The sequence below is a fragment of the Triticum aestivum genome, chromosome 4B (assembly GCF_018294505.1).
Source record: "Triticum aestivum cultivar Chinese Spring chromosome 4B, IWGSC CS RefSeq v2.1, whole genome shotgun sequence".
Taxonomy (NCBI): Eukaryota; Viridiplantae; Streptophyta; class Magnoliopsida; order Poales; family Poaceae; genus Triticum; species Triticum aestivum.
Genome location: NC_057804.1, coordinates 408,912,755 through 408,938,456, shown reverse-complemented (window position 1 = coordinate 408,938,456; position 25,702 = coordinate 408,912,755). Strand labels below are relative to the sequence as shown.

The 25,702-nt window shown below is 46.0% G+C and overlaps 1 protein-coding gene across 1 annotated transcript in view; it reads left to right on the top strand.

Moving 5' to 3' along the window:
• The first annotated feature begins 11,587 nt into the window (after positions 1–11,587).
• LOC123090145 (uncharacterized) overlaps positions 11,588–25,702 on the top strand; it is a 29,077-nt gene continuing 14,962 nt past the window's right edge. The window contains exon 1 of the mRNA XM_044511576.1: positions 11,588–11,698. Within this exon, the coding sequence (XP_044367511.1) occupies positions 11,588–11,698 (111 nt within the window). The remainder of the gene's footprint in view (positions 11,699–25,702) is intronic.

The window sequence follows — 25,702 nt, the reverse complement described above, 5'->3', positions numbered from 1 at the left end:
ATGTCCCTATAAGTCAGTGCCACTTTGGGTTCACGACTAGCCATGTCAGCCCGGGTTCTTTGTCATATGGATGCTAGCGACACTATCATATACGTGTGCCAAAAGGCGCAAACGGTCCCGGGCCTGGTAAGGCGACATCCATGGGATACCGTGCGTGAGGCCGCAAAGTGATATGAGGTGATACATGCTAGATCGGTGTGGCATAGAATCAGGGTCCGGACACAATGAAACTGACACGATCATAATGCTAAGCTAACGATGGGTCATGTCCATCACATCATTATCCTAATGATGTGATCCCATTCATCAAATGACAACACATGTCTATGGTTAGGAAACATAACCATCTTTGATCAACGAGCTAGTCAAGTAGAGGCATAATAGGGACTATATGTTTTGTCTATGTATTCAGACATGTACTAAGTTTCCGGTTAATACAATTCTAGCATGAATAATAAACATTTATCATGAATTAAGGAAATAAATAATAACTTTATTATTTCCTCTAGGGCATATTTCCTTCACTTTTATGCTATCCAGAAATTCTACATCATTTCCACTCAACAATATGTCATCCACATATAATATTAGAAATGCTACGGAGCTCCCACTCACTTTCTTGTAAATACAGGCTTCTCGGAAAGTCTGTATAAAACCATATGCTTTGATCACCTCATCAAAGCGTATATTCTAACTCAAGGATGCTTGCACCAGTCCATAGATGGATCGCTGGAGCTTGCACACTTTGTTAGCACCTTTAGGATCGACAAAACCTCCCGGTTGCATCATATACAACTCTTCTTTAAGAAATCCATTAAGGAATGCAGTTTTGACGTCCATTTACCAGATTTCATAATCATAAAATGTGACAATTGCTAACATGATTCGAACAGATTTAAGCATCGCTACGGGTGAGAAAGTCTCATTGTAGTCAACTCCTTGAACTTGTCAAAAACCTTTTGCGACAAGTCGAGCTTTATATACAGTAACATTACCATCAGCGCCAGTCTTCTTCTTGAAGATCCATTTATTCTCTATGGATTGCCAATCATCGGGCAAGTCCACAAAAGTCCACACTTTGTTCTCATATATGGATCCTATCTCAGATTTCATGGCCTTAAGCCATCTATCGGAATCTGGGCTCATCATAGCTTCTTCATAGTTCATAGATTCGCCTTGGTCTAGTAACATGACCTCTAGGAAAGGATTATCGTACCACTCTGGTGCGGATCATGCTCTGGTTGATCTACGAGGTTCAGTAGTAACTTGACCTAAACTTTCATGATCATTATCATTAGCTTCCTCTCTAGTTGGTGTAGGCATCACGGGAGCGGTTTTCTGTGATGAGCAACTTTCCAATTCGAGAGAAGGTACAATTACCTCATCAAGTTCTACTTTCCTCCCACTCACTTCTTTCGAGAGCAGCTCCTTCTCTATAAAGGTTCCATTCTCGGCAACAAAGATCTTGCCTTTGGGTTTGTGGTAGAAGGTGTACCCAATTGTTTCCTTAGGGTATCATATGAAGATGCACTTATCCGATTTGGGTTCGAGCCTGAAGCCTTTTAACATAAGTGTCGCAACCCCAAACTTTATGAAACGATAGATTAGGTTTCTTGCCAAACCATAGTTCATACGGTGTCATCTCAACGGATTTAAACAGTGCCCTATTTAACGTGAATGCAACTGTCTCTAATGCATAACCTCAAAACATAGTGGTAATTCGGTAAGAGTCATCATAGATCTCACCATATCTAATAAAGTACGGTTACGACGTTCGAACACACCATTATGTTGTGGTGTTCTAGGTGGAGTGAGTTGTGAAACTATTCCACATTGTTTTAAATGAAGGCCAAACTCGTAACTCAAATATTCACCTCCGCAATCATCATAGAAACTTTATTTTCTTGTTACGATGATTCTCCACTTCACTCTGAAATTCCTTGAACTTTTCAAATATTTCAGACTTGTGTTTCATTAAGTAGATATACCCATATCTGCCCAAATCATCTGTGAAGGTCGGAAAATAATGGTACCTGCCGCGAGCCTCAACACTCATCGGACTGCATACATCGGTATGTATTATTCCCAATAAGTCATTGGTTTGCTCCACTGTTCCAGAGAACGGAGTTTTAGTCATCTTTCCCATGAGGCATGGTTCGCAAGTATCAAATGATTCATAATCAAGTGATTCCAAAAGCCCATCTACATGGAGTTTCTTCATGCGCTTTACACCAATATGACCTAAATGGTAGTGCCACAATGTGACGCCCCCGATTCAATCGTACACTAATCATGCACACAAACGTGTACGATCAAGATCAGGGACTCACAGGAAGATATCACAACACAACTCTAAAACATAAATAAGTCATACAAGCATCATAATACAAGCCAGGGGCGTCGAGGGCTCGAATACAAGTGCTCGATCATAGGCGAGTCAGCGGAAGCAACAATATCTGAGTACAGACATAAGTTAAACAAGTTTGCCTTAAGAAGGCTAGCACAAACTGGGATACAGATCGAAAGAGGTGCAGGCCTCCTGCCTGGGATCCTCCTAAGCTACTACTGGTCGTCGTCAGCGGCCTACACGTAGCAGTAGGCACCTCTAGAGTAGTAGTAGTCGTCGACGGTGGCGTTTGGCTCCAGGGCTCCAGCATCTGGTTGCGACAACCAGGTAGGAGGGAAAGGGGGAAAAGAGGGAGAAAGCAACCGTGAGTACTCATCCAAAGTACTCGCAAGCAAGGAGCTACACTACATATGCATGGGTATATGTGTAAAGGGCCATATCAGTGGACTGAACTGCAGAATGCCAGAATAAGAGGGGGATAGCTAATCCTGTCGAAGACTACGCTTCTGGCAGCCTCCTCTTGCAGCATGTAGAAGAGAGTAGACTGAAGTCCTCCAGTAGCATCTCCAAGTAGCATCGCATAGCATAATCCTACCCGGCGATCCTCCCCTCGTCGCCCTGTGGAAAAGAGATCACCGGGTTGTCTGTGGAACTTGGAAGGGTGTGTTTTATTAAGTATCCGGTTCTAGTTGTCATAAGGTCAAGGTACAATTCCAAGTCGTCCTGTTACCGAAGATCACGGCTATTCGAATAGATTAACTTCCCTGCAGGGGTGCACCACATAACCCAACACGCTCGATCCCATTTGGCCGGACACACTTTTCTGGGTCATACCCGGCCGCGGAAGATCAACACGTCGCAGCCCCACCTAGGCCTAACAGAGAGGTCAGCACGCCGGTCTAACTCCTATGGCGCAGGGGTCTGGGCCCATCGCCCATTGCACACCTGCACGTTGCGAGGGCGGCCGGAAACATACCTAGCAACCTCCATTACAAAGGAAGTCACGTTATGCGGTCCAATCAGGCGTGCGCCGCTCAGTCGCTGACGTCTAGAAGGCTTCGGCTGATACCACGACGTCGAGTGCCCATATCTTTCCCACGTAGTTGGTTAGTGCATATAGGCCAGTGGCCAGACTCAGATCAAATACCAAGATCTCGTTAAGCGTGTTATTATGAAGCAACCGCGAACGCCGACCAGGGCCAAGCCCACCTCTCGCCTAGGTGGTCTCAACCTGCCCTGTCCCTCCGCCACAAAGTACCAGTCAGGGGCCGTCGGGAACCCAGGCCCACCTCTACCGGGATGGAGCCACCTGTCCTTCCAGCCCCCACATCGGAATCAATTGCGGGTACTCAACGAGCTGACCCGACTTTAGTCACCATCTGTATAGTATATATATATGTATAGTATATACCCGTGATCACCTCCCAAGTGATCACGGCCCGATAGTATAGCAAGGCAGACTGACAAGAATGTAGGGCCAATGATGATAAACTAGCATCCTATACTAAGCATTTAGGATTGCAGGTAAGGTATCAATGACTGTAGCAACAATGACAGGCTATGCAACAGAATAGGAGTAACCGAACAGTAACATGCTATACTACTCTAATGCAAGCAGTATAGAGAAGAATAGGCGATATCTGGTGATCAAGGGGGGGCTTGCCTGGTTGCTCTGGCAAGGAGGGGTCATCTTCGGTGTAGTCGAACACACGGACATCGGCATCGGTCTTAGAGTCTACCGGAAAGAAGTAACGAAGGGGGAACACAATAAATAATAGAGCAATCAAATGTAACACAAAGCAAGACGCGGCAATATGCGGTGCTAGGGGTGACCTAACGTAATGGTAAGTGATATCGGCGAAGGGGGAAACATCCAGGAAAGTATCCCCGGTGTTTCATGCTTCCGGGCAGAGGAGCCGGAGGGGGAAAGTTGCGAGTTCGATAGGTTAGGGATGTGTGGCGGACGAACGGGCTGCGTTTCTAGATTCGTCTCGTCGTTGTGAACAACTTTCATGTTGAAAATAATTTAATCCGAGTTACGGATTAAAAGATATGATTTTCTAAAGAATTTATTAATTTCTGGAATTTAATTAATTATTTAAATTAATTCGAAAATGGATTTATGACATCAGCATGATGTCATGCTGACATCAGCAGTCAACGGGGGTTGACTCGTCAACCTGACCAGTGGGTCCCAGCTGTCATTGACTGTTAACTAACCTAACAGATTAATTAACTAAACTTAGTGATTAGGTTAACCTATCAGGATTAATTAAGTTAATTAATTAATTAATATTTTAATTATTTACTTATCTATTATTATTATTATTATTATTATTTTCGTTCTGGGCGTGGGCCCCGTTTGTCATAGGCCCATAGGGGCCTTTGCGGTTACGGGTGCGCGGGCGCGCGCCCGAGTGGGCGCAGCGGGCGTGGCCGACAGGGGCGCACCTGACTGGGGCGAGCCCAGGCGCTGGGGACCGGGCGAGGCCATCGGCGCGGCCGCCGGCTCCCACGGCGCCGTCCAGCAGAAGCGGCGGAGGTGTGGAACCGGAACAGGAGGCGGCACGTTGAGGCGGGCGCAGATGGCCGCGATGGCCGACGGGGTGGCCGCGAGCCATGTGCAGAGGAGGCGGGGATGGCCGGAGCGGCGCACGGAGAGGGAAGGCAAGGTCGGGGCAGAGCCAAGCGCGCGTCGGGGCGCCATTCAGGCGCAGTGCGGGGAGGAGGAGGTGAGGACGGGGTCGGTCAGCGCGTGGAGGCGCGCGGGGCTGTAACAGCTACAGCAAGCGCGGGGGGGGGGGCGAGGCGAGCATGGGCTACGGCGACGAGTGGCACGACCACATGAGCAGAGAGGAATGGAGGGGACGTGCGGTGGAGCTCACATAGGTTCGTAGGGGACAAGGCAGCGTGCTCGGGGAGGAGGTCGAAGACGACGGCGACGTGGCAGCGGCGGGGTTGCGCCGGCGATGTGGTGGCGGCGAAGGGCGGCGCTGCTCGAGGGGAGGTGACGTTGCAGCGACGGCGGGGTCAAGGCAGAGGAGCTCCGGTGAGGTTGCCCCGACAAACGGCGATGGCGGGGAGGTCCTCTAAGCGGTGGCGATGCGACGCCGGCGACGAGCACGTCGGGCGGCGGGGACTGGCGTCGAGCCCCGATCCAGATCTGGATCGGGGAGGGGGGAACGAACGAGTGGGGGGAGTGGTGGTCGTGGGGCTAGGGTTCGGTGCCCCCAGTGGGTACAGGGAGTGGGGTGTGGGGCGGTTGGGCCGGCCCGTTCGGGCGGCGGAGGCCAGCTGGGGCACTTGGCCCAGCGGGGGGGGTCTGTTGTTTTTGTTTTATTTTGTTTTCCTTTCATTTGTTTATTTTTTTATTTATTTTCCTTTCTGTTTTATTCAATTTAAAATATTTATGTATTTTCTAAAAATGTGTTTACTTCACCATAATTATCTATGCAATATTTGACACGGTCCGAACATTTTTGTTTTAAATCTTGAAAACTTTGTTTGTTTGCCAAAAAATCAAATTTGAATTCGAATCGTTTTGAACTAACGCGAGATTAGCGACAGTAACGGAGGTGACATGGCATCATTAGCAGAGGTTACTGTAGCTTGATTATCCGGGCGTCACAATTCTCCTCCACTACAAGTAATCTCGTCCCGAGATTTAAGAGGGGACTAAGGGGGGAGGGATTTGGTTACGAAATTCTAACGAGTGTTCTCGGTCTTGGTTGCTCTTCCTGAAGTAGTTGATCCTCCTTGTTGATGTCTTTATTCCTCTGCTTTAGGTCATCATGGTGAAGTTGGCATTCTCTCTTCGGAAACTCCATCGTACTTACGAAAGAATAAGGGGCAGCTCAGCTACGACAGAATGCTTTTGAGGGAAACAATCTGGGGTTAACCCATGAATGAGCATAAGATTGTCTCTCGAGTTGAACATATGAATACATCGAGAGTAAGGTAGAAGGTACAATAAGAGGTTCCAAGCGGATATATAGTTGCTCGAATTCTGAACCAGAGTGAGAAAGGGGTTCAGAGTAGCGAGAGTAAGTATTGCGTCTGATACCAGAATAGAGCACTAGGAAAGGTGGCTCATGAATTACCTACGAAACCAAGAGCAAGGGATAACTTTGTCAACAAGGTGTACAGGAGAGTCAGGTTTCGATCCTGTGGAATTGTGGGTTATGGGCCCACCATGTGGGTTAAAAGTAGGAAGGGCGGAGACATATTGCGTGATCATGCAAGCAAGGTATGTCAGAGGGTAGCATGTCGATTATGTTGGCAACAACATCGGTACCAAGGGCGAGGGACAAAGAGAACCATTTTCCTGCTCGTTGAACGTGGCGGACCATTAGGCAAAGTTCTCGTTCATCGGTGGCTACCGAAATATCATCAACAATAGTAACAGGGCTTTGTCGACAGAATTGTACACCGAGGTGTTTACATATGCAGGAGAATATTATTGCTGAGATCATATAGATCACAAGAAACGTTAAACCAACCAATGGAATGGAAAATATGGTTATCAGATTAAACAGAACAATGGAAAGGAAAATGTCTTTAAACACATACTTCAGGGGAATATCCTTCCCAAGGACAAGCAGAGCAAGATATCCATGATAAGATATAAAGTAGAACACACTTTAGGTAAGGGGAGGGAAATTTCATGACATTACCCATACAAGGTGTTTGGATAATTGAGCAAGAAACATTTAGCATTGTGCTTCAAATGTTCTTATTGAAAATCAGAGTACCACAAACATGCTTTGAGATAGCATTGACATGGTCTTCAAGCAAAGGTCAGACTTTGGATACACAAAGGATCCATTAGGATAAACTTATTAAACAAGGCATCCAATTTCCTCATGGAAAATGGTTAACCTTGTTAAAAAGGAAACTATAATACTAGGTCCTCCGGTCAGGTGTGCTAGGATGACATCACCTTACCGGGTCATATAAAGACCAATGATATAACTCTTGGACATATGTTCCAACCATCATATCTAACCGAGATTCAGATCTGATTGGGGTCAGGATACCTCAGACTCAGGAGGCCTGAGAAGAAAAAGGCGCGACACATATTGACGAGAAGACATCGTAAGATTCTTGGGAAATGTACCATGGAAGCAAGTTCCAAAACAAGAGTTCATCATTAAATCAAGGAGAGGGTTAGGAGGTGGCTGATGGACTCAGCGACAATTCATTGAGACTCCCAAAAGATGGATTTCTAACAAGGGGTAATTATTTTTACGAGCAGCTTCCATGATAAGTTCTACATCGTGTCCAGGGGCATGAACACAAAGTTCAAGGTCGACTCCCACTTCTCTAATGCATAACCTTTCATTCACTTCTCGTTTCTTTTAGAAATGGCATTAGTTGTTGAAAGTTTTACCTGGTGCAATACCAGATAAGTATGAGTTGTGAAATCTTTCGGGTTTGCACAGATTAGGGAAGGCATTGGTTCAACCCATCGGGGCTTCTTAGGAACATATACCACGAGCTTCAAGAGTAAACATCACCAGCTCGAAAGCAGAGCATGGTTGGCAAAAGGAGAGGATACATTTTACCAAAGGCATTATATATCGGAGGAAGAACTCGCAAGGTGATTAATTATGAAGGACACTGTCGGATAATAATCCAACAGTGGATATGGCGATCCATAATGGAGCTGATGTGAGTATCAATACCCAATCAGAGGAAGAAAGAAGGCAAATGCATCGGTTTATAGAACATCTGAATAATTCAACGTTTAAGTAGCAAAGGAATTATGATTTTCAAATCAAGGGATCAGGAGCAGACGCTCTGATCAAGGATGGATAAGTTGGATAGACCAGAGGCGCAATTGACGACAAATAGTTTGGTCGAGAACCAGCTCATGTTCAAAATGACGTCTGAGCCGGAAAGATAATTTAGAAGGGTTGATAGATGATTGTGTGCATTCGCACACATATTGAATCAATAGGATCAAAATGATGGTGTCAAAAGATACTAGTGAATATTGCTAGTGATATGGGAGCATCCATAATGTAAGCATACAAGTATTTGCAGAGCAATAGTTTGAAGAGGATGCTCAGAAGGTCGGATAGTATTTCATAGTATATTATGAAGCATACGAACAACTGGGGATGAAGGTATGAACGACAATTGTAGGTAGTTATTCATAAGGGTATATTGGTGGTAGGGGATTGTAAAGTCGATGGCACAAGGGTCTCGGTAAAACCTCGGAGAGTATCTTCGGAATCTGCTAGTGCAGCAGACGATCATCTGTAATAAGGGGGCTCTCCGGAGGAAATGTTGTTACGAGAACCTAATGTTAGAGTTTAGCAAATTAATATAACCCGAATAGAAGAGAGTTCAGAGTCCTAGAGTAAAGGTCGAGGAGTAAAAGATCCTAGTACCACCCAATGGCGACGTGGGCCCGTAAGGCACACAACCAAGTTAGTAAAAAGTTTGCAATGACTAGACTCGACTTCGGCCAAGGAGTGTGGAAGGGGGATTCCTACAGGCAGTCTGCTCTGATACCAACTTGTGACGCCCCCGATTCAATCGTACACTAATCATGCATGCAAACATGTACGATCAAGATCAGGGACTCACGGGAAGATATCACAACACAACTCTAAAACATAAATAAGTCATACAAGCATCATAATACAAGCCAGGGGCCTCGAGGGCTCGAATACAAGTGCTCGATCATAGACGAGTCAGCGGAGGCAACAATATCTGAGTACAGAAATAAGTTAAACAAGTTTTCCTTAAGAAGGCTAGCACAAACTGGGATACAGATCGAAAGAGGTGCATGCCTCCTGCCTGGGATCCTCCTAAGCTACTCCTGGTCGTCGTCAGCGGCCTGCACATAGTAGTAGGCACCTCCAGAGTAGTAGTAGTCGTCGACGGTGGCGTTTGGCTCCAGGGCTCCAGCATCTGGTTGTGACAACCAGGTAGGAGGGAAAGGGGGAAAAGAGGGAGAAAGCAACCATGAGTACTCATCCAAAGTACTCGCAAGCAAAGAGCTACACTACATATGCATGGGTATATGTGTAAAGGGCCATATCAGTGGACTGAACTGCAGAATGCCAGAATAAGAGGGGGATAGCTAATCCTGTCGAAGACTACGCTTCTGGCAGCCTCCTCTTGCAGCATGTAGAAGAGAGTAGACTGAAGTCCTCCAAGTAGCATCTCCAAGTAGCATCGCATAGCATAATCCTACCGGCGATCCTCCCCTCGTCGCCCTGTGGAAAAGAGATCACCGGGTTGTCTGTGGAACTTGGAAGGGTGTGTTTTATTAAGTATCCGGTTCTAGTTGTCATAAGGTCAAGATACAACTCCAAGTCGTCCTGTTACCGAAGATCACGACTATTCGAATAGATTAACTTCCCTGCAGGGGTGCACCACATAACCCAACACGCTCGATCCCATTTGGCCAGACACACTTTTCTGGGTCATACCCGGCTGCGGAAGATCAACACGTCGCAGCCCCACCTAGGCCTAATAGAGAGGTCAGCACGCCGGTCTAACTCCTATGGGGCAGGGGTCTGGGCCCATCGCCCATTGCACACCTGCACGTTGCAAGGGCGGCCGGAAGCAGACCTAGCAACCTCCATTACAAAGGAAGTCACGTTACGCGGTCCAATCAGGCGCGCGCCGCTCAGTCGCTGACGTCTAGAAGGCTTCGGCTGATACCACGACGTCGAGTGCCCATATCTTTCCCACGTAGTTGGTTAGTGCGTATAGGCCAGTGGCCAGACTCAGATCAAATACCAAGATCTCGTTAAGCGTGTTATTATGAAGCAACCGCGAACGCCGACCAGGGCCAGGCCCACCTCTCGCCTAGGTGGTCTCAACCTGCCCTGTCGCTCCGCCACAAAGTAACAGTCAGGGGCCGTCGGGAACCCAGGCCCACCTCTACCGGGATGGAGCCACCTGTCCTTCCAGCCCCCACATCGGAATCAATTGCGGGTACTCAACGAGCTGACCCGACTTTAGTCACCATCTGTATAGTATATATATATATATAGTATATACCCGTGATCACCTCCCAAGTGATCACGGCCCGATAGTATAGCAAGGCAGACTGACAAGAATGTAGGGCCAATGATGATAAACTAGCATCCTATACTAAGCATTTAGGATTGCGGGTAAGGTATCAATGATTGTAGCAACAATGACAGGCTATGCAACAGAATAGGAGTAACCGAACAGTAACATGCTATACTACTCTAATGCAAGCAGTATAGAGAAGAATAGGCGATATCTGGTGATCAAGGGGGGGGGCTTGCCTGGTTGCTCTGGCAAGGAGGGGTATCTTCGGTGTAGTCGAACACACGGACATCGGCATCTGTCTCAGAGTCTACCGGAAAGAAGTAACGAAGGGGGACACAATAAATAACAGAGCAATCAAATGTAACACAAAGTAAGACGCGGCAATATGCGGTGCTAGGGGTGACCTAACGTAGTGGTAAGTGATATCGGCGAAGGGGGAAACATCCAGGAAAGTATCCCTGGTGTTTCGTGCTTCCGGGCAGAGGAGCCGGAGTGGGAAAGTTGCGAGTTCGATAGGTTAGGGATGTGTGGCGGACGAACGGGCTGCGTTTCTGGATTCGTCTCGTCATTGTGAACAACTTTCATGTTGAAAATAATTTAATCCGAGTTACAGGTTAAAAGATATGATTTTCTAAAGAATTTATTAATTTCTGGAATTTAATTAATTATTTAAATTAAGTCAAAAATGGATTTATGACATCAGCATGATGTCATGCTGACGTCAGCAGTCAACGGGGGTTGACTGGTCAACCTGACCAGTGAGTCCCAGCTGTCATTGACTGTTAACTAACCTAACAGATTAATTAACTAAACTTAGTGATTAGGTTAACCTATCAGGATTAATTAAGTTAATTAATTCTTTAATTAATTAATTAATTAATATTTTAATTATTTACTTATCTACTATTATTATTATTATTTTCGTTCTGGGCGTGGGCCCCGTTTGTCATAGGCCCATAGGGGCCTTTGCGATTACGGGTGTGCGGGCGCGCGCCCGAGTGGGCGCAGCGGGCGTGGCCGACAGGGGCGCACCCGACTGGGGCGAGCCCAGGCGCTGGGGATTGGGCAAGGCCATCGGCGTGGCCGCCGGCTCCCACGGCGCCGTCCAGCAGAAGGGGCGGAGGTGTGGAACCGGAACAGGAGGCGGCACGTCGAGGCAGGCGCAGATGGCCGCGATGGCCGGCGGGGTGGCCGCGAGCCATGTGCAGAGGAGGCGGATGGCCAGAGTGGCGCACGGAGAGGGAAGGCGAGGCCGGGGCAAAGCCAGGCGCGCGCCGGGGCGCCATTCAGGCGCAGCGCGGGGAGGAGGAGGTGAGGACGGGGTCGGTCAGCGCGTGGAGGCGCGCGGGGCTATAACAGCTACAGCAAGCGCGAGGGGGGGGCGAGGCGAGCACGGGCTACGGCGACGAGTGGCATGACCACATGAGCAGAGAGGAATGGAGGGGACGTGCGGTGGAGCTCACAAGGGTTCGTAGGGGACAAGGCAGCGTGCTCGGGGAGGAGGTCGAAGACGACGGTGACGTGGCAGCGGCGCGGTGGCGCCGGCGATGTGGTGGCGGCGGAGGGCAGCGCTGCTCAAGGGGAGGTGCCATTGCGGCGACGGCGGGGTCGAGGCAGAGGAGCTCCGGTGAGGTTGCCCCGACAAACGGCGATGGCGGGGAGGTCCTCTAAGCGGTGGCGATGCGGCACCGGCGATGAGCACGTCGGGCGGCGGGGACTGGCGTCGAGCCCCGAGCCAGATCTGGATCGGGGGGGACGAACGAGTGGGGGGGGAGTGGTGGTCGTGGGGCTAGGGTTCGGTGCCCGCAGTGGATATAGGGAGTGGGGGTGTGGGGCGGTTGGGCCGGCCCGTTCGGGCGGCGGAGGCCAGCTGGGCCACTTGGCCCAGCGGGGGGGGGGGGGTCTGTTGTTTTTGTTTTGTTTTGTTTTCCTTTCATTTGTTTATTTTTTTATTTATTTTCCTTTCTGTTTTATTCAATTTAAAATATTTATGTATTTCTAAAAATGTGTTTACTTCACCATAATTATCTATGCAATATTTGACACGGTCCGAACATTTTTTTTTTAATCTTGAAAACTTTGTTTGTTTGCCAAAAATTCAAATTTGAATTTGAATCATTTTGAACTAACGCGAGATTAGCGACAGTAACGGAGGTGACATGGCATCATTAGCAGAGGTTACTGTAGCTTGATTATCCGGGCATCACACACAAATATGGTGCACTATCATTATTAACTTTGCATCTTTTGGCATCAATATTATGAATATGTGTATCACTACGATCGAGACTGAATAAACCATTCACATTGAGTGTATGACCATAGAAGGTTTTATTCATTTAAACAGAATAACAATTATTTGTTGTCTTAAATGAATAACCATATTGCTATAAACACGGTCGTATCTTGTTCATGCTCAACGCAAACACCAAATAACATTTATATAGGTTCAACATTAATCCTGAAAGTATAGGGAGTGTGCGATGATGATCATATCAATCTTGGAATCATTTCCAACACACATCGTCACTTCGCCTTTAACTAGTCTCTGCAACTCCTGTTTCGAGTTACTAATCTTAGCAAATAAACCGGTATCAAATACCCAGGGGTTACTACGAACACTAGTAAGGTACACATCAATAACCTGTATATCAAATATACCTTTGTTCACTTTGCCATCATTCTTATCCGCCAAATGTTTGGGGTGGTTCCGCTTCTAGTGACCATTTTCTTCGCAGTAGAAGCACTCAGTTTCAGGCTTGGGTCTAGTTTTGGGCTTTTTCATGGGAGTGGCAACTTGCTTGCCATTCTTCTTGAAGTTCTCTTTCTTTCCCTTTGCCATTTTCTTCAAACTAGTGGTCTTGTCAATCATCAACACTTGATGCTCTTTCTTGATTTCTACCTTCATCGATTTTAGCATCACGAAGAGCTCGGGAATCGTTTTCGTCATCCCTTGCATATTATAGTTCATCACAAAGTGCTAGTAACTTGGTGATAGTGACTAGAGAACTCTGTCAATCACTATCTTATCTGTAAGATTAACTCCCACTTGATTCAAGCGATTGTAGTACTCGGACATTCTGAGCACGTGCTCACTGCTTGAGCTATTCTCCTCCATCTTGTAGGCGAAGTACTTGTCATAGGTCTCATACCTCTCGACACGAGCATGAGCCCTAGTTCGTGGCGTTCAAAATGTTTTTGAAGTCCTGGGTCTAAGCCGTAAAGCATGGTACACTAAACTATCAAGTAGTCATCATATTGAGCTTGCCAAACATTCATAACGTCTGCATCTGCTCTTGCAATAGGTTTGTCACCTAGCGGTGCATCAAGGACATAATTCTTTCTGTGCAGCAATGAGGATAATCTTCAGATCATGAACCCAGTCTGCATCATTGCTACTATCATCTTTCAACTTAGTTTCTCTAGGAACATATTAAAAATAGGGGAGCTATAACGAGAGCTATTGATCTACAACATAATTTGCAAATACTATTTGGACTTAGTTCATGATAAATTAAAATTCAGTTAATCATATTACTTAAGAACTCCCACTTAGATAGACATCCCTCAAGTCATCTAAATGATATGTGATCCAAATCAACTAAACCATGTCCGATCATCACGTGAGATGGAGTTGTCATCAATGGTGAACATCTCTATGTTGATCATATCTACTATATGATTCGTTCGACCTTTCGGTCTCCAGTGTTTCGAGGCCATGTTTGTACATGCTAGGCTTTTCAAGTTCAACCCGAGTATTCTACATGTGCAAAACTGGCTTGCATCCATTGTATGTGAACGTAGAGCCTATCACACCCGATCATCATGTGGTGTCTCAGCACGAAGAACTGTCACAACGGTGCATATTTGGGGAGAACACTTATACCTTAAAATTTAGATAAGGGGTCATTTTATAATGCTACCGCCGTACTAAGCAAAATAAGATGCATAAAGATAAACATCACATGTAATCAAAATGTGTGACATGATATGGCCATCATCATTTTGTGCTTTTGATCTCCATCTCCAAAGCATCGTCATGATCTCCATCGTCATCGGCTCGACACCTTGATCTCCATCGTTGCGTCATGGTCGTCTCGCCAACTATTGCTTCTACAACTATCGCTAGCGCATAGTGATAAAGTAAAGCAATTTACATGGCGTTTGCATTTCATACAATAAAGCGGCAACCATAAGGCTCCTGCCAGTTGCCGATAACTTTTACAAAACATGATCATCTCATACAATAACGTATATCACATCATGTCTTGACCATATCACATCACAACATGCCCTGCAAAAACAATTTAGACGTCCTCTACTTTGTTGTTGCAAGTTTTACGTGGCTGCTACAGACTTCTAGCAAGAACCGTTCTTACCTATGCATCAAAACCACAACGGCGTCTCCTCAAGTTTGTTGTTCTAACCTTCAACATGAACCGGCCGCAGTCAAATTCGATTCAACTAAAGTAGGAGAAACAGACACCCACCAGCCACCTTTATGCAAAACTAGTTGCATGTCTGTCGGTGGAACCGGTCTCATGAACGTGGTCATGTAAGGTTGGTCCGGCCCGCTTCATCCAAAAATACCACCGAATCAAAATAAGACGTTGGTGGTAAGCAGTATGACTATCACCGCCCACAACCCTTTGTGTTCTACTCATGTATATCATCTACACATAGACCTGGCTGTGATACCACTATTGGGGAACGTAGCATGCAATTTCAAAAAAATTCCTACGCTCATGCAAGATCTATCTAGGAGATGCATAGCAACGAGAGGGGAAGAGCGTGTCTACGTACCCTCGTAGACCGAAAGCGGAAGCATTTGACAACACGGTTGATGTAGTCGAACTTCTTCTAGCTCCGACCGATCAAGTACCGAACGTACGGCACCTTCGAGTTCTGCACACGTTCATCATGATGGCGTTCCTTGCCCTCTTGATCCAGCAAGGTGTCGAGGAAGTAGATGAGTTCTGTCAGCACGACGGCGTGGTGATGGTAATGGTGAAGTGATTCGCACATGGCTTCGCCTAAGCACTACGAGGATATGACCGAAGGCGTAAACTATGGAGGGGGGCGCCGCACACGGCTAACGATTGTTGTTGTGTCTTCTAGGCACCCCCCTCCCCACATATATATAGGTGGGAGGGGAGGAGAGGAAGCCAAGGGGCGCCCCAAGTAGGATCCGAATCCTACTTGGGGTTTCCCAAATGGCGCCCCCCTTAACTTGTATAAACAAGGGGGGAGAGGGGGGAGGAAGGGGGAGTCCTACTCCACACTTTCCTTGCCCTCCCCTCTTTCCTTCAGCTCCTTATAGAGCTTGCCTATATAGGGGCGCACCAGCCCCTTGTGGGCTGGTGTTCTCCCTCTCTTGGCCCATAAGGCCCATATCTTTTCCAGGGGTGCCCAAAACTCCTTTTCGGTGACCCGATAAGTACATGGTACCCTCCGGAACACTTTTGGTGTTCGAATACCATCATCCTATATATCGATCTTTACCTCTCGACCATTTCGAGACTCCTCGTCATGTCCGTGATCTCATCCGGGACTCGGAACAACATTCAGTCACCAAATCACATAACTCATATAATATAATATTGTTATCGAGCGTTAAGCATGCGGACCCTACGGGTTCGAGAACTCTGTAGACATGACTGAGACACCTCTCCAGTCAATAACCAATAGCGGAACTTGGATGCTCATATTGGCTCTCACATATTCTACAAAGATCTTTATCGGTTGAACCGTTATGACAACATACGTTATTCCCTTTGACATCGGTATGTTACTTGCCCGAGATTCGATCGTCGGTATCTTCATACCTAGTTCAATCTCATTACCGGCAAGTCTCTTTACTCATCCGTAATACATCATCTTGTAACTAACTCATTAGTCACTTTTCTTGCAAGGCTTCTTATGATGTGCATTACCAGAGGGCCCAAAGATACCTCTCCGATACTCGAAGTGACAAATCCTAATCTCGATCTATGCCGACCCAACAAACACCTTAGGAGATACATGTAGAGCATCTTTATAATCACCCAGTTATGTTGTGATGTTTGATAGCACACAAGGCATTCCTCCAGTATCCGGGAGTTGCATAATCTCATAGTCGGAGGAATATGTATTTGACATGAAGAAAGCAATAGCAATAAAACTGAACGATCATAATGCTAAGCTAACAAATGGGTCTTGTCCATCACATCATTCTCCTAATGATGTGATCCCGTTTATCAAATGACAACACATGTCTATGGTTAGGAAACTTAACCATCTTTGATCAACGAGCTAGTTTAGTAGAGGCTTACTAGGGACACGGTATTTTGTCTATGTATCCACATATGTATCAAGTTTCCGGTTAATACAATTCTAGCATGAATAATAAACATTTATCATGAAATAAGAAAATATAACAACTTTATTATTGCCTCTAGGGCATATTTCCTTCATTATGGGCATTTAAATACCTTTTAAAATATGGGTTTCAACATGACAAATACCCAGGGATTATTTGCCATGTTTTGAACATTTTAGTTTTGACATTTGAAAACTTTAATTGTTTTACTTGATTTTGAATTTTGAATTCGAACGGGATTGAATCATTGCGAGATTAACAACATTAATTGTGGTGATGTGGCATCATTAGCAGAGGGTTACTATAGCTTAATAATCCGGGTGTTACATGCTCGAAGGCGAACCAATGCCCTCAATAGGGCGAGTCGGCGTCATAGGCGAGGTTGCGGCGCTGCTCTGGCGTCAGCAGCGCCTGCCGACGCTGCACCTCCTCCGCGTGCGCCCTCGCCGACCGCGGCGCCGCCGGCACTAGGATCCTCTCCGGATCCAAGTGTCAGTCGTGTGGCAGGGCGATGTCCGGATAGGGTAGAGGGACGCGGTTCTCCCAGTGCCACTTCCCCTGGTGCACTGGGACGTTCACGTGCTGCCTTGGCCGGTGGGAAGGCACCGGTGGAGACGGGGGAGAGGGGTGGCGGGGGCCTTGCCCTTGCCTTTGCCGGAGAAGAAACCGTGCGGTGGCTAGGGTTGCCGCCGACGGGGGAGCAGAGGGTGGCGAGATGGGGACAGGGGGGCTTCTGGAAGCGAGTGAGAACCCCCCCCCCCCCACATGCTCGGATTAAAAAAGGTCGACCACCGTCGCTGATGCGTGGTACCAAGGTGGGCGATCGTCATAAACTAAGGTGACCGCGGTAGTTGGACGACCACCGGGTGGGGACGCGATGGACACGAGAAGGCACGCGAGGCGTCCACTTCACGTCTGCGCTGACGCATTTCTGTCGCAAATTTGGGTCGCAAATGGGTCGGCACGAACGCGTTTTGCAAATGACAATCCACCATGTGGCGCGGGATGTGGAGTTCTAGCCGCGGCGCTGGCGGTGGTGAGGACCACGAGCCGAAGCATTGCGTCACCTCCGATGCAGCGAGGAAGCGGTCCGCCCGGTGGTACAAGAACCTGAAGGAAATATGCCCTAGAGGCAATAATAAAGTTATTATTTATTTCCTTATTTCATGATAAATGTTTATTATTCATGCTAGAATTGTATTAACCGGAAACATAATACATGTGTGAATACATAGACAAATTGAGTGTCACTAGTATGCCTCTACTTGACTAGCTCATTAATCAAAGATGGTTATGTTTCCTAGCCATGGACAAAGAGTTGTCATTTGATTAATGAGATCACATCATTAGGTGAATGATGTGATTGACTTGACCCATTCCGTTTTGCATAGCACCCGATCGTTCAGTATATTGCTATTGCTTTCTTCATGACTTATACATGTTCCTATGACTATGAGATTATGCAACTCCTGCTTACCGGAGGAACACTTTGTGTGCTACCAAACGTCACAACGTAACTGGGTGATTATAAAGGTGCTCTACAGGTGTCTCCAAAGGTACATGTTGGGTTGGTGTATTTCGAGATTAGGATTTGTCACTCCGATTGTCGGAGAGGTATCTCTGGGCCCTCTCGGTAATACACATCACTTAAGCCTTGCAAGCATTGCAACTAATGAGTTAGTTGCGGGATGATGTATTACGGAACGAGTAAAGAGACATGCCGGTAACGAGATTGAACTAGGTATTGAGATACCGACGATCGAATCTCGGGCAAGTAACATACCGATGACAAAGGGAACAACGTATGTTGTTATGCGGTCTGACCGATAAAGATCTTCGTAGAATATGTGGGAACCAATATGAGCATCCAGGTTCCGCTATTGGTTATTGACCGGAGACGTGTCTCGGTCATGTCTACATTGTTCTCGAACCCGTAGGGTCCGCACGCTTAAGGTTTCGATGACAGTTATATTATGAGTTTATGAGTTTTGATGTACCGAAGGAGTTCGGAGTCCCGGATGAGGTCGGGGACATGACGAGGAGTCTCGAAATGGTCGAGATGTAAAGATCGATATATTGGACGACTATATTCGGAGTTCGGAAAGGTTCCGAGTGATTCGGGTATTTTTCGGAGTAACGGAGAGTTACGGGAATTCGTCGGCGAGTATATGGGCCTTATTGGGCCATACGGGAATAGAGGAGAGAGGCCAAAAGGAAGGAGGCCTGCCCCCCCCCCTCTGGTCCGAATTGGACAAGGGGGGCAGCCCCCTTTTCCTTCTCCCTCTCCTCCTCTTTCCTTCTCTCCTACTCCAACAAGGAAAGGAGGAGTCCTACTCCCGGTGGGAGTAGGACTCCCCCCTTGGCGCGCCTCCTCTCTAGGCCGGCCGCCTCCCCCCTTGCTCCTTTATATACGGGGGCAGGGGGGGCACCTCATAGACACAACAACAATTGATCCTTTGGATCTCTTAGCCGTGTGCGGTGCCCCCCTCCACGATAATCCACCTCGATAATATCGTAGCAGTGCTTAGGCGAAGCCCTACGTCGGTAGAACATCAAGATCGTCACCACGCCGTCGTGCTGGCGGAACTCTCCCTCGACACTCGGCTGGATTGGAGTTCGAGGGACGTCATCGAGCTGATCGTGTGCTAGAACTCGGAGGTGCCATAATTTCGGTGCTTTATCGGTCGGGCCGTGAAGACGTACGACTACATCAACCGCGTTGTTCTAACGCTTACGCTTTCGGTCTACAAGGGTACGTGGACAACACTCTCCCTTCTCATTGCTATGCATCACCATGATCTTGCGTGTGCGTAGGAAATTTTTGAAATTACTACGTTCCCCAACAGTGGTATCCGAGCCTGGTTTTATGCGTAGATGTCATATGCACGAGTAGAACACAAGTGAGTTGTGGGCGATATAAGTCATACTGCTTACCAGCATGTCATACTTTGCTTCAGCGGTATTGTGAGATGAAGCGGCCCGGACCGACATTACGCGTACGCTTACGCGAGACTGGTTTCACCGTTACGAGCACTCGTGCTTAAAGGTGACTGGCGGGTGTCTGTCTCTCTCACTTTAGTTGAACCGAGTGTGGCTACGCCCGATCCTTACGAAGGTTGAAACAGCACCAACTTGACAAACTATCGTTGTGGTTTTGATGCGTAGGTAAGAACGGTTCTTGCTAAGCCCGTATCAGCCACGTAAAACTTGCAACAACAAAGTAGAGGACGTCTAACTTGTTTTTGCAGGGCATGTTGTGATGTGATATGGTCAAGATGTGATGCTATATTTTATTGTATGAGATGATCATGTTTTGTAACGGAAGTTATCGGCAACTGGCAGGAGCCATATGGTTGTCACTTTATTGTATGAAATGCAAACGCCCTGTAATTGCTTTACTTTATCACTAAGCGGTAGCGATAGTCGTAGAAGCAATAGATAGTGTAAACGACAATGATGCTACGATGGAGATCAAGGTGTCGCGCCGGTGACGATGGTGATCATGGAGGTGCTTCAGAGATGGAGATCACAAGCACAACATGATGATGGCCATATCATATCACTTATATTGATTGCATGTGATGTTTATCCTTTATGCATCTTATCTTGCTTTGATTGACGGTAGCATTTTAAGATTATCTCTCACTAAAATTATCAAGAAGTGTTCTCCCTGAGTATGCACCGTTGCGAAAGTTCTTCGTGCTGAGACACCACGTGATGATCGGGTGTGATAGGCTCTACGTTCAAATACAACGGGTGCAAAACAGTTGCACACGCGGAATACTCAGGTTAAACTTGACGAGCCTAGCATATAACAGATATGGCCTCGGAACACGGAGACCGAAAGGTCGAGCGTGAATCATATAGTAGATATGATCAACATATTGATGTTCACCGTCGAAACTACTCCATCTCACGTGATGATCGGACATGGTGTAGTTGATATGGATCACGTAATCACTTAGAGGATTAGAGGGATGTCTATCTAAGTGGGAGTCCTTAAGTAATATGATTAATTGAACTTAAATTTATCATGAACTTAGTCCTGGTAGTGTTTTGCAAATTATGTTGTAGATCAATAGCTCACGTTGTTGCTTCCCTATGTTTTTATATGTGTTCCTAGAGAAAACTAAGTTGAAAGATGTTAGTAGCAATGATGCAGACTTGGTCCTCATTGCTGCACAGAAGAATTATGTCCTTGATGCACCGCTAGGTGACAGACCTATTGCAGGAGCAGATGTAGACGTTATGAACATTTAGCTAGCTCAATATGATGACTACTTGATAGTTTTGTGCACCATGATTTATGGCTTAGAATCGGGACTTCAAAGACGTTTTGAACGTCATGGACCATATGAGATGTACCAGGAGTTGAAGTTAGTATTTCAAGCAAATACCCGAGTTGAGAGATATGAAGTCTCCAACAAGTTTTATAGCTAAAAGATGGAGGAGAATCGCTCAACTAGTGAGCATGTGCTCAGATTGTCTGGGTACTACAGTCGCTTGAATCAAGTGGGCGTTAATCTTCCAGATAAGATAGTGATTGACAGAATTCTCTAGTCACCACCACCAAGTTAGTAGAACTTCGTGATGAACTATAATATGCAAGGGATGATGAAAACAATTCCCAAGCTCTTCGCGATGCAAAAAATCGGCGAAGGTAGAAATCAAAGAAAAACATCAAAGTGTTGATGGTGGACAAGATCACTAGTTTCAAGAAAAAGGGCAAAGGGAAGAAGGGGAACTTCAAGAAGAACAGCAAGCAAGTTGCTGCTCAAGTGAAGAAGCCCAAGTCTGGACCTAAGCCTAAGACTAAGTGATCCTACTGCAAAGGGACAGGTCACTGGAAGTGGAACTACCCCAAGTATTTGGCGGATAAGAAGGATGGCAAAGTAAACATAGGTATATTTGATATACATGTTATTGATGTGTACTTTACTAGTGTTTATAGCAACCCCTTGGTATTTGATACTGGTTCAGTTGCTAAGATTAGTAACTTGAAACGGGAGTTGCAGAATAAACAGAAACTAGTTGAGGGTGAGGTGACGATGTGTGTTGGAAGTAGTTCCAAGATTGATATGATCATCATAGCACACTCCCTATACTTTCGGGATTAGTGTTGAACCTAAATAAGTGTTATTTGGTGTTTGCGTTGAGCATGAATGTGATTTGATCATGTTTATTGCAATACGGTTATTCATGTAAGTTAGAGAATAATTGATGTTCTGGTTACATGAATAAAACCTTCTATGGTCATACACCCAATGAAAATGGTTTGTTGGATCTCGATCGTGTGATACACATATTCATAATATTGAAGCCAAAAGATGTAAAGTTAATAATGATAGTGCAACTTATTTGTGGCACTGCCGTTTAGGTCATATTGGTGTAAAGCGCATGAAGAAACTCCATGCTGATGGGCTTTTGGAATCACTTGATTATGAATCACTTGATGCTTGCGAACCATGCCTCATGGGCAAGATGACTAAGACTCTGTTCTCCGGAACAATGGAGCGAGCAACAGATTTGTTGGAAATAATACATACTGATGTATGAGATCCAATGAGTGTTGATGCTCGTGGCAAGTATCATTATTTTCTGACCTTCACAGATGATTTGAGCAGATATGGGTATATCTACTTAATGAAAAGCAAGTCTGAAACATTTGAAAAGTTCAAAGAATTTCAGAGTGAAGTGGAGAATCATCGTAACAAGAAAATAAAGTTTCTACGATCTGATCGTGGAGGAGAATATTTGAGTTACGAGTTTGGCCTTCATATAAAACAATGTGGAATAGTTTCACAGCTCATGCCACATGGAACACCACAACGTAATGGTGTGTCCGAACGTCATAACCGCACTTTATTGGATATGGTGCGATCTATGATGTATCTTACCGATTTACCACTATCGTTTTGGGGTTATGCATTAGAGACAGTTGCATTCACTTTAAATAGGGCACCATCAAAATCCGTTTGGGACGACGCCTTATGAACTGTGGTTTGGCAAGAAACCAAAGTTGTCGTTTCTTAAAGTTTGGGACTGTGATGCTTATGTGAAAAAGTTTCAACCTGATAAGCTCGAACCCAAATCGGAGAAGTGCGTCTTCATAGAATACCCAAAGGAAACTATTGGGTACACCTTCTATCACAGATCCGAAAGCAAGATATTCATTGCTAAGATGGATCCTTTCTAGAGAAGGAGTTTCTCTCGAAAGAAGTGAGTGGGAAAAAGTAGAACTTGATAAGGTAATAGTACCTTCTCCTGAATTGGAAAATAGTTCATCGCTGAAATCAGTTCCAGTGATTCCTACACCAATTAGTGAGAAAGCTAATGATGATGATCATGAAACTTCAGATCAAGTTATTACAGAACCTCGTAGGTCTTCCAGAGTACGGTCTGAAAGAAATATGCCCTAGAGGCAATAATAAAGTTATTATTTATTTCCTTATTTCATGATAAATGTTTATTATTCATGCTAGAATTGTATTAACCAGAAACATAATACATGTGTGAATACATAGACAAACATAGTGTCACTAGTATGCCTCTACTTGACTAGCTCGTTAATCAAAGATGGTTAAGTTTCCTAACCATAGACATGAGTTGTCATTTAATTAACGAGATCACATCATTAGGAGAATGATGTGATTGACTTGACCCATTCTGTTAGCATAGCACCCGATCATTTAGTATATTGCTATTGCTTTCTTCATGACTTATACATGTTCCTGTAACTATGAGATTATGCAACTCCCGTTTACCGGAGGAACACTTTGGGTGCTACCAAATGTCACAACGTAACTGGGTGATTATAAAGGAGTACTACAGGTGTCTCCAAAGGTACATGTTGGGTTGGCGTATTTCGAGATTAGGTTTTGTCACTCCGATTGTCGGAGAGGTATCTCTAGGCCCACTCGGTAATGCACATCACTATAAGCCTTGCAAGCATTGAAACTAATGAGTTAGTTGCGGGATGATGTATTAAAGAATGAGTAAAGAGACTTGCCGGTAACGAGATTGAACTAGGTATTGAGATACCGATGATCGAATCTCGGGCAAGTAACATACCGATGACAAAGGGAACAACGTATGTTGTTATGCGGTTTGACCGATAAAGATCTTCGTAGAATATGTGGGAGCCAATATGAGCATCCAGGTTCCGCTATTGGTTATTGACCGTAAACGTGTTTCGGTCATGTCTACATTGTTCTCGAACCCGTAGGGTCCGCACGCTTAAGGTTTCGATGACAGTTATATTATGAGTTTATGAGTTTTGATGTACCGAAGGAGTTCGGAGTCCCGGATGAGGTCGGGGACATGACGAGGAGTCTCGAAATGGTCGAGATTTAAAGATCGATATATTGGACGACTATATTCGGAGTTCGGAAAGGTTCCGAGTGATTCGGGTATTTTTCGGAGTAACGGAGAGTTACGGGAATTCGTCGGCGAGTATATGGGCCTTATTGGGCCATACGGGAATAGAGGAGAGAGGCCAAAAGGAAGGAGGCCTGCCCCCCCCCCCTCTGGTCCGAATTGGACAAGGGGGGCAGCCCCCTTTTCCTTCTCCCTCTCTTCCTCTTTCCTTCTCTCCTACTCCAACAAGGAAAGGAGGAGTCCTACTCCCGGTGGGAGTAGGACTCCCCCCTTGGCGCGCCTCCTCTCTAGGCCGGCCGCCTCCCCCCTTGCTCCTTTATATACAGGGGCAGGGGGGCACCTCATAGACACAACAACAATTGATCCTTTGGATCTCTTAGCCGTGTGCGGTGCCCCCCTCCACGATAATCCACCTCGATAATATCGTAGCAGTGCTTAGGCGAAGCCCTGCGACGGTAGAACATCAATATCGTCACCACGCCATCATGCTGATGGAACTCTCCCTCGACACTCGGCTGGATCGGAGTTCGAGGGACGTCATCGAGCTAAACGTGTGATAGAACTCGGAGGTGTCGTAGTTTCGGTGCTTGACCGGTCGGGCCGTGAAGACGTACGACTACATCAACCGTGTTGTTCTAACGCTTCCGCTTACGATCTACAAGGGTATGTAGATTACACTCTCCCCTCTCGTTGCTATGCATCACCATGATCTTGCGTGTGCGTAGGAAATTTTTGAAATTACTACGTTCCCCAACAGTGGCATCTGAGCCAGGTTTTATGCGTAGATGTCATATGCACGAGTAGAACACAAGTGAGTTGTGGGTGATACAAGTCATACTGCTTACCAGCATGTCATACTTTGGTTCAGCGGTATTGTTGGATGAAGCGGCCCAGACCGACATTACGCGTATACTTACGCGAGACTGGTTTTACCGCCGTGCTTCGCACATAGGTGACTAGCGGATGTCTGTTTCTCCAACTTTAGTTGAACCGAGTGCGGCTACGCCCGGTCCTTGAGAAGGTTAAAACAGCACTAACTTGACGAACTATCGTTGTGGTTTTGATGTGTAGGTAAGAACGGTTCTTGCTCATCCCATAGCAGCCACGTAAAACTTGCAACAACAAAGTAGAGGACGTCTAACTTGTTTTTGCAGGGCATGTTGTGATGTGATATGGTCAAGACGTGATGAGATATAAGTTGTTGTATGAAATTATCATGTTTTGTTGAAGTTATCGGCAACTGGCAGAAGCCCTATGGTTGTCTCTTTGTTGCATAAGATGCAAGTGCCAAATAATTTCTTTACTTTATCGCTATGCGATAGCAATAGTTGCAAGAGCAATAGTTGGCAAGACGACCATGTGACGACACATTGATATAGATCAAGATGATGAAGATCATGGTGTCGTGCCGGTGACGATAGAGATCATGACAATACTTTGGAGTTGGAGATCAAAGGCGCAAGATGATCATGGCCATATCATGTCACATATTATGATTGCATATGATGTTTATCTTTTATACATCTTATTTTGCTCAGTTTGACGGTAGCATTTTAAGATGATCTCTCACTAATTATCAA